General features: G+C 39.8%; 1 protein-coding gene across 1 annotated transcript in view; it reads left to right on the top strand.

Moving 5' to 3' along the window:
- Positions 1 to 986: 986 nt before the first annotated feature.
- Positions 987 to 14,684, top strand: part of LOC110190510 (Glutamate receptor IB) — a 31,431-nt gene continuing 17,733 nt past the window's right edge. The window contains exons 1-5 of the mRNA XM_020961032.2: positions 987 to 1,515; positions 6,029 to 6,388; positions 7,411 to 7,563; positions 7,955 to 8,082; positions 8,620 to 8,749. Coding sequence (XP_020816691.2) covers positions 6,247 to 6,388; positions 7,411 to 7,563; positions 7,955 to 8,082; positions 8,620 to 8,749 — 553 coding nt within the window. The 5' untranslated portion in view covers positions 987 to 1,515; positions 6,029 to 6,246. The remainder of the gene's footprint in view (positions 1,516 to 6,028; positions 6,389 to 7,410; positions 7,564 to 7,954; positions 8,083 to 8,619; positions 8,750 to 14,684) is intronic.

Genomic DNA, 14,684 nt, shown 5'->3' with positions numbered 1-14,684 from the left:
TATATATGATTTATGGGGTCGGAAATGACACGTTCACTGACTAAAATTATTATTCCCTGCGGGAGAATAAATATATTTTGTTAAGTATATCGATGGTTTTATCATACTTTTACTTATTTTAATTTATTTTTCCGTGTGGAACTTTTACATAAACAATTCTGAAACTTCCTTTGTACTTTCCCGCAGAGCATCAATTCTTATATTCATAAAAACCTTACATTTTCGCTGAATTATAATTCTGTTAATGTTTTACAAGCCCTTTCTTAAGATTATATCTGTTAAGTCTTTACTTTCATAAGGCTTTTACTGCTAATCATTTAGTTTTTCATTCCCCAAATAATTCTGAGTTTATGATTGCTTAATTTCCATGAAAACAATCTTTCTTTTTCTGCTTTTTGCCCGATAATTGCTTCACATTTTTGAAGCCAACTCTGAGCTGTTTACCAAACTGTTGGCCATTGCCGGAGATTTGGCTTAATCGCTTTAATTGATTTTAGCCGCTCTCTCGTTGTTATGGATTTCGACCAACACTTGGCTTTGGCTTAACAACTAACCAAATGCGAGAATGGCAATGCAAATGCAGATTTTGTGCTGCACTCACGAGATGGCCATAAAAATGGCCAACCGACGACAAGTTGTACTATCCCCCCCGCTGTTGTTGTTGTTGTTATTGTTGCTCCTGTTCTGGTAAGAAGTAAACTTGAACAGCAGGACTACAAAAAAAAGGATAACGGTTACTAGGTCAGTAACACTGCCAGAAACACGCGTCTGCCTTTGGGCTCTCGCTCTCAGTGTTCTTCGCACTTTGCAGACAAATGCGTGTGCGCTCGCTCTCTGCGGCCGAAGCCGCCCTTTTTAGTACAAAGAGCACACAGCATCCGAGTTTTCCGACTTTTCCGACCTTGCCGAGTCAAGCCGAGAGCGGGGGACATTTTGTAGCTTTGTCGCTTTGAAGGATGCTGGCGCCGCTGCCGGGTATCGCACTCAGTACTCAGTCGTGCGCGCGTCGAACAGGACGATTACGGCGGACGGCAAAGGATGCTGATTCTCTAGCGGCACACGGAAAATCGGAAAATCGGCAAAAGGACCTCCATACGAACTCCTTAGCGAATCGTGTTCAGAAACCGAGTGTTACAAGAAACCGCAAACAACAAGAAAAATAAAGATAAATAAAACGGAAAAAGAAAAATAAGAAGAGAAAAAGAAAAAGAAACCCGCGCATTAAGTGATAATAAAGTAGCGGCAATCAGTTTTAAAATTGTGTGCCAGCTTATGCAAATGTAAAAGTCGCTTAAGAGCCAATTCCCCAAAATATTTCTCAAGGCAAAAAGAAAAGTTAAGCAAGAAAAAGCCGCCATTTAAGTGTGCTGTGTGTGACCAACAAAAGCAACAACCGCCTACTCTTACAAGCCGCAAAAAAAAAGAAAAAGGAAAATATATGTAAGGAAAATCTCGAGGAGTGCCAGCAACTGTAAGCCACAAATGAACAGCGACAAATGCTTGGCCCGTTTTTTTGTAAGTTGCCAAATTTGTCGAGACCCCGCCGACCCTACCACACAGTTCATTGGCCCACTGACAGAGTGACTGACTGAGGGAATGACTTAGTGACTCCCTGAGTGGCCCCGACTTTCGGGTATTGACGAGCATTAATATAAACAGCGGAATTTGTGCTCATTATTTGTGACTTTGGTGCTCCGGTTGGCATGGGAAATTGTCAGATTCAGAATTCGAAGGCACAAAAAAATAAATTATCAATTATCGGGGCCACTTGTCTTTGATTGCCACGAGTTCTGCAAATCTCATTGAGACTTAAGGTAATTATTTGTAAGGTGGATGGGGTATATTTATGGAAACCTTATCAAAACAATTACAAAGAAGGCAAACAATTTGCAGGGATAGCTTGTTGTATGTAAATAAGATTTGTCAGTTTATTAAAAAGCAAACAAAAACTTGTATTAGACATATATATATTTATTATAAGAAGTAGGGAATGTTCAAAGGACGCTTAAAGGATCATATAAATTTATAAAGAACTTGACTAAGTGAAGTTACTGTGCTATTATAAAATATTAAAAGATTGAAGAGTACAATATTAGAACTTTCTATAAAATATAGATTTTTTTATTTGTTATAATTGATAAAGTTAGATTTATGTAAGTCTTAGCTATATAAAGCTTTCTTAACAAACCTTGAAAACGATATAATGTATATAAATATATAGATAGATATCTTTAAAAATATAAAAAGATGGTTAGATGTTCAAGTGTTTCTAATATGCATAATTTTACCAGCAAATCAAAAATTAAACAGCAGCCACCTGAAATACCTTTCAATTATTGACAAAATAAACATGAATATATACTATACATTCTTGTTTTATATTTTTGTTGGCTTGTGCCGGCATGACATTGGCATACTAATCACCTCATTGAAATGCAAATGAGGTGCCTTATATTATGGATTTTATCTGCGGCCTAATAATTTTCCTGTTACATTTTTATCTCGCCGGATTCGCTAAATACCTGGCATAGCTTTTTGTTCTTCCCGTCAGGGTCGCACGTGCCCGTCGAGAAAGGAGCCGAAAAAATGAGAGAACATTGTTCTTTTGAAAGGCAAATTTTGTTTGGGGGTCGACTTCTCAACGATGCCTATCAGCCAGCAGCTGGCTGGTGAATTACTGGCGAAACTCGCAAAGGTCAGTCCCGGACTCGGATCCTGACTGGGACTCCAGTCAGTTTCTTTAGCAGCGTGTTAAGTTGCGAATGAATGGAGGCGAGAGTGGAGCAAAAAGTAATCAGCGAGTGGCTACAAATAATTATTTAATTAACGAAAGTGCTTCCGCAGGACAGCAATGCAGCAGCAATGCCCATTCATTCGTTTCACTTATCTGGAGCTGCCTGTGCCACCCGGCCAGGGGTTTTTTGTTTCGGCCACGGCCCACTGTAAATAAGCCAAGTCTCAACCTTCTCTCAACCCGGGCAGGAGGCACTTAAACGTCCGTGACGTTCAACTTTAGGCTCCTAATTTAAATTTAATTAAGTGGGATCATTCGTTTAATGGAAGCTGGCCTCGGTATCCTGGACTTGGGCGTTAGTTTCGCCATCGCCGTTATAACGAATAAAGTTCCGAGTGCTCCTCCAAGGGCCACGGCTATATGAATATTAAGCGTCTGTTAACCTATTTTCTAAATGCGCTAAATAATCCCGTTCGCGCCGATGCTGATGCTGAGCCTGATGATGAGTAAGCCCCTTTCCCGGAGCTCCCCAGGCTCTCCAGGCTCTCGATTCCCGGTTCCTCCTTTGGACTCTCCTGTGTCCTGTGTCCTGAGCTCTGGTTTTTATGGAGCAGACTGCAACTTTTCACTCAAGTGGTTTTATGTAGATTGCCTCGGTCAATGTTTGCCTAATGAATGAATGGGCCGAGCTCAGTCGCCAGGAAAGGGTTCTCTCCCCCCCTATTTCTGGGTTGTTCGGCCCCAGGGATTAGTTACTGTAACTGATATGATTAAAGAGTGGTTAAGCAGGAAAACAAACTTCAAAGGAGGGACTTTGGAACTCGGGGGATGGATTTACAGTCGCCATTACCCTCAGATTTAGTTGCCTAGAGTAGGTCAATGGTTGAGAGAATTGTTATTTAGCTTGGGCAATGTCCAATAAAGTTGTGTAACTTTGTAACTTTATAATTTACCAATAAAAGCAATGTCTAATTATAAACAAAAATCCTATAAATTGCATCAGGTTATAGAATTATTTTCAGAGCTGCAAATTTTATGTTTCCTTTTTTTTCCTGCAAAAGCATCAAATATAAAAATGCATTTACAAAATCAGGAAAAGGTAAATAGTTATCCAATTTCCACACAAAAATACAAGCAAACCAGCCCATGAATTCAAAGTTATCAATATTTATCTACGGGAAATATTAATATCGATTTCCTGGAACTGAATACCAACCGCAAAAATTTTCCTGAATTAACGAGAACCACGAAACTCATACAAATATCCAGCTGTGTGTATTAGTATATGTGTGTGTGTGCGGCATACCTCAAATAAGCCGATTTAAAAACAATTTCAAAAATTAAACCATTCTTAAAGCCCACGGGAAATGCAAACGTAAAACATCGAAATTCCAACGTCGTCGACGACCAAATAAAACGGCGGCGATCCCCAAAAATAAAATTCCAATAAGCGAGCGAGTTGGAAGGGAAAATGGCGGAAAAACAACGTGGGAAAACGGTACAAAAACCGGCCAAAGGGGATGTGTGTGTGTGTGTGTGCGAGTCGAGTCACTCAGTCAGCCTGAGCTCTGTGCAATTTTAAATAATTAACAATAAAAAGGCATAAAACAAAAACGTAAACAAAAATAAAGCAGCTGCAAAGGGAGGAGCAGCACAAAAGACATTTAAAATAAGCGCAAAATCAGCACAAAAACATTCAGCGAACCGAAAGGATAACGACTGGGGGATATGCGACTGCCGCGGGGGGCGGAGGGGTGGCGGTAGGCGGTAGGTGGTAGGAGGCAACTGGCAGGTAAAGGTGTATAAGGGGGCGGGGCACAGGGACATACGCATGCAGAAACAACAATAACAGCACAAGCTGCTGGCACAGTGACACACTGACAACGCGCAAAAACAACACCACGGCACAAGAGGCAGTTACACTCGCACTCACACCCACATACGCGCACACAAACACACTCACCGAAGCTCGCCACACACCTGCATATAGACCAGGTGTACATATTTGCATACAGTTCACTGGGCACACACACACATATCCTCCCATCCTCCTCCGCCCGCACACACACACAAATGCGAGTCTCAGCGGAAAGTGAATGGAACGCGACAGTTGCCAAGTCGGCCGCCATTGTGCCAGGTGCCAGTTGCCAGTTATCTTTTGCCCGTGTTTTACCTGTTTACCTGTTGCTACAGAGCGACAAAAAATATGGCCCCGAAAATTTGTCATCAATTTGGTTTTACATTCGTTACGAGAAATTGGGTCTTGTTTGAGGCATAGCTACATGGGGTTTTTAAGAATGGAAAAGCATATTTATGAGCAATTTTTCGACAGGAATTCTGTTAAAAATACATGTCTTTTAGCTTAATTTAAACTTGTAATTATTTTACCCTCAAGGAAGTATTGAATTTTGCCACTTCAAGAATAAAAATCATTTCAAAAAACTATATTTATTTGTTTTATAATATAAGTGGAATGCAATCAAACCTCTTGAATGTAAAATACAGCTTCATTTAGTTTATTTATATGCATTACAAATAAATAAAAGCAGTTTTCAAATTAATTGATTTCAAACTGTCCAAAAAAAGATATTATTGTACTAATTCATTTACGTTTTGTTTTGAGAGAATAAAATGTAATTTAAATGACTTCAAACTGGCGAAATTTGTATTTATAATACTAAATTAAAACGATTTTTCAGGATATACAATACGTAGACGTTTACGTCAATTAACTAAATAAATAACCATCTTATGGTAAATGTGGTAAGGGTTTTAAAAAGGAGCAATTTAATTGTAATTCAAAGATTTTTCTATATTTAAAACTTTATTAATTATTTTGCATTTAATATTCCATCATAATGTGTCTCAGTTTAAACTCTTTTAATAGTAACAATCTTAGAAATGTAATATATATTAAGCAATCTTCTCTCCTTTACCCCATTTACTAGACCAAACTGTATCATAGTTTTTTTTGCAGTGCATTTACCAGTTAGCCAGGTGCCAGAGACACGTGCAGGCCAACGCGTGCCGGTGCCAAAGGCGCCTTTAGGGGGGTGGCCTGAAAGGGCGGGCTTAAAAAAATATATGTATGGATATACTACACTCACTAATTCGCCCCAATAAGCAGGAAGCGTTTAATTAAGCATACAAAGCCGAAAATTAAAGCGACTTACACGGACGCCATTTGCATGATGACCCCGAACAAGAAATCTCCCCGAAAATCTACAGATATATACAATATACATTTTGCATTATTCTTACTTCCACTTCTAACCCAAAAATATATATATGCAGGCAGGACAAATTATGCAAATGCTGCGCTAAGTGCAGCAAAATGCTCGCAATGCCAGCGACGACAAGCACGGACTACAGACAGTGCACGAAATAAGCGGAATTGCGGAATTAGTAGCGGCAACAAGGGGAGTCCTGTTCCGCAGGAATAGCAAGGACATAACAATAACAACAAGGCAGCGGCAGCTACAGCAGCAGCAGCAATATCAACGGGCTGCAAAATGCGCTTTGGCTTAAAGTTGAGCTGCCTTTGGCCAAGCTTTTTATTATGGCTAACATGGAGCAGCGATGGCGGCGGGGGAGCAGTAGGAGGAGGACGAGGAGTCAGCGCACAGCCATCATTAACCGAGAAAATCCCATTAGGTGAGTAACCGTAACCGTAAGCCCAATGCATCTGACAGGAACTCGAGCTGCTCCTTGCTCCATTTTCCCCATGCCGCCTTTGTCCTGGCACTTACTTTTATTTTATAACCGCTCAGCTGCACAAGCTGCCCCAGCTGCAAAGAGGCTACAAACGCCCCCGAATTTCCCTCAATTTTCACTATTTTCCCCACCATTTTTCCCAGAACTGCTAAAACAAGCATTCAAGAAAAATTATTTCTTTGTATAATACTAAACTTTCCTGAGTCCTAAGACTTTAATACTTTGTAAAGTTTGCTAAATTACTTATATTAATAACGAAAACGAATAAAAATGTTGTATAAATGAAAGGTAACTGAGAAAATTGATCAAAATGAACTCTTAAATATTTTCTTTTTCAATTTCTCTTTGAGTTCATGGGCTGCTTCAGCAAACCCTTTTCCTTAATTTATTCTGTTCTCTGTAAACATTTGCTCTTGCCATGTGGCTTCTTTGGGTCTTAATAAGAAAAGAAAATTCACACAATTTCCAAAGCGTCGGACAAATGAAGTTGCCACGAGTCAGTTTCTTTCCAATTTTTTTTTTATTCCTCAATTTGTCGTTGGCCACTTTGAAAACTGAAACGGCACGCTTATTAGCTTGCAGCAAACGCCACTTAAAAATTGGCTCGAATTGCCCACCACAGCAACAACAAGAGCAACAAATACAAAGTTCCCCTTCAAAAAAATACAAGAAAATAAAGAGAAGGAAAAATTACAAGAGCAACAACACAAATAAAAATTCGAGCGCAAAAGCAATTACAAAGTTTAAAGTGCCTTTGCTTTGAACTTAATTGACAATTTCGATGGAAAAGCAGCAGCAGTAGCAGCTTTCCCCAAAAAAGCGAGAAACGAGAACCGAAACTTTTCCTCCCAGCCAAAAGCACACTAATAACAATTTTACACATCTTTGCATATTGCCTGGACCTGGCCTGGATCTGAACCTGAACCCGTATCGACCTGAAACTTGAACCGCATCCGGAACAGGTGCCATCTTCGAGCAGGGAACCGACGAGGTGCAGTCGGCCTTCAAGTATGCGATGCTCAACCACAACCTGAACGTCTCCTCCCGACGGTTCGAACTGCAGGCCTATGTGGATGTGATCAATACGGCGGATGCCTTCAAGCTCTCCCGATTGAGTGAGTATTATGAATCAGTTGAATATAAATTTATTAAAAAAATATTCCTTGCTTTATAAGCGATAATTATCCGGGCTCTTGATTTTGAATTCATTCATTCCCAGAATCAATTCATTCAGAGATGCACTTGGCCTCCATTAAAATGCAAAACGAAACAATACAGAATACCTCGTTACGCAGGAAAATCTATTAATTATTTGCATTTTTTGCCAGTCTTTCATTTTGTATTCGGTTATCTTTTCACTTGAATATTAATTTTATAGCAAACGAAGAAAAATGTTATACAATTGTTCCTTGATTTGATAGTTTAATTAAGGATATCTTTCATAAAATGTTAATATTGAATAATTTCACTTAACTAAATATTTTCCCCAATTCTCTTCCCCTGCAGTTTGCAATCAATTCTCACGTGGCGTATACTCGATGCTGGGTGCCGTTTCGCCCGACTCCTTTGATACCCTGCACTCGTATTCGAACACCTTCCAGATGCCCTTCGTGACACCCTGGTTTCCCGAAAAGGTGAGCGCATTAAGACATTAATAAATATTAAAGCGAAACCGAGTGCCAAGGTCGTTTGCCTATTTAAATATGAAATATTAATCATACGCACTGTTGGCTCTCAAAATAAATTGCTAACCTTGAAAAGCACACCAACACCACCGCCCCCTCAACAAAAAGCAAAGTAGAAACAAAAAAAAAGCAAGGCACACACACAGCTGCCGCTGGTTTGTGAGTGTGGCGAATATTTATGAGCCGCCCAGGTACAAATCATTATAAATACTAGTGAGCTGGGACCATAGACCGTAGGCCACTTGTTCCTAATGATGTCCTGCCCCGACCGCTGTGTGCGTGCGCTTTAAAAATTTATAACACACTTTTGGCCTCGTTTAGACCGGGCCGCCTATAAATCAGCCAGGCAAATGCCCGAAACGAGCCCCAAAAACAGGGTCCAACAACAATGAGCACTCAATAATGATTCATGTTTACTAACTCGCCATGTCCTTGCTCTCTCTTTCTCCTCGATGCCGGCTGCTTTCCATAATTTTCGCGTTTTAGGTGCTTACGCCATCGTCGGGCTTCCTCGACTTTGCCCTCAGCATGCGCCCGGATTATCATCAGGCCATCATTGATACAATACAATTTTATGGCTGGCGCAAAATAATTTATCTCTACGATTCCCACGATGGTGAGTACTACGACCAGCATGCATACTAATATATATATGAACGTGGCCTGGGCTTAGCCTGGCCAAGGACTCTTGGCATCCTGTGGGAGAGGCAGCGTTGAAGCGGAATCGAAAGGAGCGCAAAGTCAATAAGCATTTTTCCGCTTCGCTTTCGCTTCTCGCAACCTCATCTATGCAAACTATTGTGAAAGCAACTCAATATTATGTGTACACTGGGGGGGAAAAGGATACAGAATTTTGGAAATTGACCATTGGATAAAATATTATTAAAGTACTTACAAAAAAATAGGGTCAATTAATATATGTTTCGAGTAAACCTATCCTATCCCTTCAATCTCCTTGATTTTCAATGCGAACCTTTTTTAAATTAATGTCTAGCTTCTTTTTATCTAAACTTTTTAATTACTAAAGCTTTAAGTAATTTAACTCATATTTAATTAAAGGAAACATTTCATTTTAAAGGGAACAATATATATTGAAACATAAAACCCTTAAATAATTTTAATATATATGAGCAATTAATGTTTTAAGATTTCTTGCATTTTTCGAACTTTTAAAGAATGATCTCAATCTTTAAAATTCGTAAATTTAATTACCAATCAAACTCTTCTAAAATTAAATAATTTTCCCCAAGTGTATGTGTGATCCCCCCGTTTCACTGCAGTGTAAATTTGCTTTGTTATAAGTTTCTGCAAGCATTTTCCATTTATCCCCACACTGCATAAATAAAGTTTAATGACACAGCCGTCTGCAGTGAGTTTTCTACGCTTTTCCCCTTTTGCGCGTTGACATTTTATGCCATTGGCAGTGGGACAATTGGTTTATGTGGCCACCAACGGACTGAAGGATAAATGGAGGGAATGACGGAGAGAATGATGGACTGAAAGACTGATAGGAAGACAGACAGATGGATGGACGAACAAAGTCTAGTGTCTGGTCCTGCATTATTATTATTAATGAATGCCACGTGAAAATCTCTTTGCGGTGGCCAACAGCACTCAATCAATGCGAGGCAGGTTGAGGAGTTCATGAACCCCTCTCGTGTGTGTGTGTTTCTGTTTAATCCCCCTTGAGCCACTCTCCTTAAATATGAGATATATCCCGGGGGCAGGGGTTGTATTTTAAGCCATAGAATACTCAATCATTTTAAGGCAAAACTAATAAGTCTGTGGCCTCTTGTTAGCAGCTTAATGGCCACACGCAAATCAATTTTGATTTGCCAAATATGGCGAGAGTCATTGCCAGATATTGCCAATTAATAGATATGGCCAGTGAATTTGCTTTCTCAAAATTGCCAGGCAGTTTTTCATTTTGCTCCCCAAAAAAAGCCCACTTTCGCCTGGGCCTTGGTTTATGGCCATGTTTACAAGCCAACTTCTGGCACGTAGCGCCCACGCCTTCGCCTTTTCCTTTGCCAGTTAACGTCCTTTGTTTTTGGCAAGGACTGGGACTCGGCAACTGTTTTGTCGTGGAATGGCTTCCTCTTTTGTTTATTCGACGCGCCAACGAGTTTATTACAAAGAAATAGCAAAAACATTTTGGCCAAGAAAACGAAACAGAAAAAATACACAGAGAGCCCTGGAAAAAAAGATGAAAAAAAAACGAACTATTTATGGGCAATGGCCGGCTTCAGATACGATTTTTCGAGTGGCGTGTAGAACAATCACAACAGAAATAACAAAAACAACAAGCAATATTTCGTTATGGACTCCTCCTTCTCCCCATATCCTTGCAGATCCTGGGAATCTAATTCATGCGGAGTGGGCCAGCGGCTTATAAGTTTATTCCCGCTTCTATTTACGACTTGGCCAAGAAAATTGGCTTACACACATTTTCCCTTTAGCCGTGAAATTATTGTATTTGCCCGAGAACGAGAATTTCGCTACGTGCCAGCCCCCCCGGCAATGCTACATTATATTATATTTACACACTCTACTACGAGTGTGTGGTATGCGTGTGTGTTTAGCGAGTGTGCGAGATTGTTCACTAAAAAACACTTGTGCCGCCGGCGGCTATTGGATTTTCCAGACGACAGAGAGAGAAAGAAAAGCGGGCGAGGCGATCCACAGGTCATCAAAGTAAAAATCCAAGCTTAAGATCTTGATGCTAAAGTTTTTGGGCATTACCAAAACTATATGGGATATTGGTACTAAAACCTTTAAACTTTAAAGGCTAGAACTTACCACACCTTATTGATAGATAGAATCTGGAAAGTTTTTAGTTTTTCTCCAGTGTGACTTGAGAAGTTTATTGAAAAATAGGTGTGGTATTGACTTAGAGGTACATAAGTCTTAGCTTTGACTTTGGAAGGATGTAATACTGATCACTTCTTTAGAAATAAATTGTATAAAGTGATTATATATTCCCCAACAGTTCCTAAAATTGAAATTATAAAAGCAGCTTACCAAAGTGAAACAAACCGAGTTGAAATAACTTCATTGACACTTTTTCATATGTCGGCCAGCAGCTTGACTTGCTAACTGCTTTGAGCATCTGTCCCACTTCCAGTCATCGGCTGTGGAGAGTGACTACGACTCCCATTTCGATGGCAGCCTTGTCAAATGAGCCGTATAAGCAAATTTCCCTCAGACAACCAATGCCAATGAATTGCAAAGTATTTGCACGTACGAGACACGGGAACAAATGACATGTACATGCAAAAGTGACAGGTGGCGATACGAATTTGGCCGAATTACAGCTAGATTTTTGAGAAACTTGGGTGTAAGAATAAATATATACCTTAAAATAAATAACAAACACAAATACAAACAAAATTTGTACATTTTTCAATGATTTGTCAATTAAGTAAGCCAAACATTGCCCATAAAACAAACAGAATAAATTCTGTAGATAATATTTTTTCATGGAAAACGCTGATTACAAAGTCTACAAAATCATTTTGGTTTAATTCAATGTTTTTATGTATAATGTATACCTTCAAAATTGTCTATGTATCCTCTCATGCGTGGGTTCAGTGTAATTCAAGATGATTTTCCTAAATAGTAAACCCGTTTACCATAACCCCAAGAATTTTCCTTGGTTGCCATCGATATTTTTTTGGCCTACAATCAACAGTCTGCAATGAAAGTAAATGTCTTACTTAAACGTATGTACAGATATTCGCATATATATACACAGATATATATGTGAGCCATGTGTGTCCTCCTGGCAGCTGCCGAAAATGAAGAAGAAATCTGAAGAATAAAGAAGAAAAAGGAGCGGCCCTGCCCATTGCCGTGTTAACAGCACATTGACTTGCCGTGAAATGAAATTTATTATAGGGGGGTCCAGAGTGAGAAAAAAGGAATAAACATTCCATGGCGGAGACACAGATACGAGGAGACAGATACTCAGATACACAGATACATCGGCAGCTGTGGGGCTACGTGAGATGCGTGAGGTCCTTTAAGAACGTGTGAAAATCTGCTTGCTCATGCTGCAATGAATACGTCAGCAGTTCACTCGAGTGACCGAAAATGCCAGCAGTCCTTGGTCCCTACATACATACACAGAGAGAATCGTTTATTAAAGACTGAGAAGGCATAGGCTCAGTTATTTGGCATTAAAGATAAAACCCACCGCCGGCTAATCAATGCGACCCGAGTTCCCTAACTGCAGAATTATGCAAATGGTTTTCTGCTTATAGATGAAAGACTTGATTGTCTTCGACCCGAAACCCATCCTAAATCGAGACAATCAAATACGTATCGATATGAGTGCTTTGTGTGGGCATAAAAATCTGAAACGAATCTGGGATAGAGTGAGCATCATGAATAATAAGCGAGCGTTGATTGTTGCCGCCATAGGAAGGAATGGAGCGGAATGTTACATAATTTAAATCACAGAAGAATTTGCATAAACTGCGTCAAATGGCAGCGCAAATTGCGTTAAGAGACCGACCAAGTCCTTGGCCTGCTCCCGTTCCCTCACCTCCTCCGATGATGTTCCGGCTGGCTGCCATTAATTTAACCATTATGGGGTTTACTGCGCTTTCACTTTCATGTTATTTGATACTTTTAATGCCCGTCACCCCGGACCCGCAGTCGAGGCCATTGAAAACATATGCGCAAAGCCTTTGAGCTTGTCAGCATAATTTTCCGAGTCGCCAGTAACCGAGCGAGGACGTCGACGCAGTTTGTAAGTAATTAAAGCGGCAAAGTTTTTGATAGCACAACAGGCAGCAAACAGGACGAGCAGGCAAAAAACCATAACAAGCTGCTAAATTGGGGCGTGGCCCTCGAAGACGACTCTTCTGTATCCTAATTACACAGGGCAGTGTAAGTCAAGCCAAGACTGCATAAATTATGGAATATTTTTTGGATTTCCATTCGAATCGGGAAATGAAAAGCAACCGCAGCAACAGGACAGGGATTTCCCCTCATTTCAGGGATCTCCTTTAGAGAAAGTTTCTTCATAATAATTACATTTGTTTATCTGCTATTCAAACACCGCTCGGCCACGTCAACTTTCTCCATAAGATATGTTAGGAAATGTCTTACTTGCTGGCCATGATGCCTGATGTCGTATGTCCACAAACCGTATCCGTATCCATATCCTTATCCCTTTATTCCAGTGCAGTCAGAGAAAATACTTTATTTGAAGAGTTAAAGTAACCTTAGAGAAATAATTACATTTAATACTAGTTTTTAAGCCACAAGGTTTGAATTAATAGATAGTTTCTATTAAGTATTTTGGCGACACCTTCATTGCTTTTGTCTCAGTGCCTTCGTATCTGTGTATCTTTGCATCTATTTATGCATATGCTGGTGTTTGTGATCTGGTGTCGCTACCGAAGGCAGGAAAACTTCATTTCCGCAAAACTAACTTTTGTTTAACATAACAAATTGTCTTGTTTACTTTTCGCATCTAAAGTGAAAGTTCTGGGCTAAATCTATGTGTGGCAATGCCGTGTTTTGTGGCCTGTGACACATTTACATTTGACCAGGAGAACCGAAGAACTTTCGTGATAATTCCCATATTGAGTGACTGCAATCTTTTCCCATTCAATTCCAATTTGCTTTGCTATTTCAAGTTTCAAACTTAAATCAAATTAAATTTTCTGTGGGAAAACAAGGACAAGGGAAAGGAAAAAAATAAATATAATTGTGAATTAAATTCGTTACAGAAACGAAAATGAAAGAGACCCAGCCGCAGCTCGAAATGAAACAATAAAAATCAGCGGAAATGCTCAAAACCCAAAGAGACAGAGAGATACGAGGGGGATTCCCATTCGGATTCTGCCAATTTCAAGCCATAAAGATGGCAAGGGAGGACGGCGGGGGCTGCGGGTTAATGTGGGGTGAGCCGCAAAAATGTTTTGATATCAAAAATGAAATAAAACAAAATCCTCGGCCGCAACAGCATGCTCTTCAATTACACTTTCGATTTTCCGATTCACACACGCACACTCGCACACACACACACCCCAAATCCGAGCAGCAAATCGCAAATCGAAAAAAATCCCAAAAAATCAAATCCAAACACAATCCAAGCGAATGGAAGCTGAAATAGAGAGGGGGAGTGCCAGAGGAAGTGCCAGCAAATGAAATTGTATAAAAGGCAAGGCAGAAAATTTATTGCACAACGAGCAGAGCGCACAAAAAATGGCCGCTCACTCGTCCACACGGACACACGCACACACTAACACACCCGGAGTCCTGTGAAAAGGCGTCCTTGTATTATTTGGGACAATTGATACCCAAAAAAAGAGAAATAAAGATTCTAATTCACACAGCTGCGGGATTACAGAGACTTCAAAGTATTTGACTTTGGCTCGATTCAAAGAGAGCTTCAATCAATAATTTAGTCTTTAGTCTGAAAGGACGAAAAGTCATTCAGGATTTTACTTCTTTATATTATTTATTATTTATTTAATGTATGCTTTCATCACTTGCCTTTATTTAAAGTATATGTATCAAAGAAAATTCACTGTAAA

The sequence above is a fragment of the Drosophila serrata genome, unplaced genomic scaffold, assembly GCF_035046125.1.
Source record: "Drosophila serrata isolate PLE 108 unplaced genomic scaffold, ASM3504612v1 contig_272, whole genome shotgun sequence".
NCBI classification, from domain to species: domain Eukaryota; kingdom Metazoa; phylum Arthropoda; class Insecta; order Diptera; family Drosophilidae; genus Drosophila; species Drosophila serrata.
The sequence above is the reverse complement of the archived record's forward strand: the minus strand, read 5'-3'. Positions and strand labels throughout refer to the sequence as shown.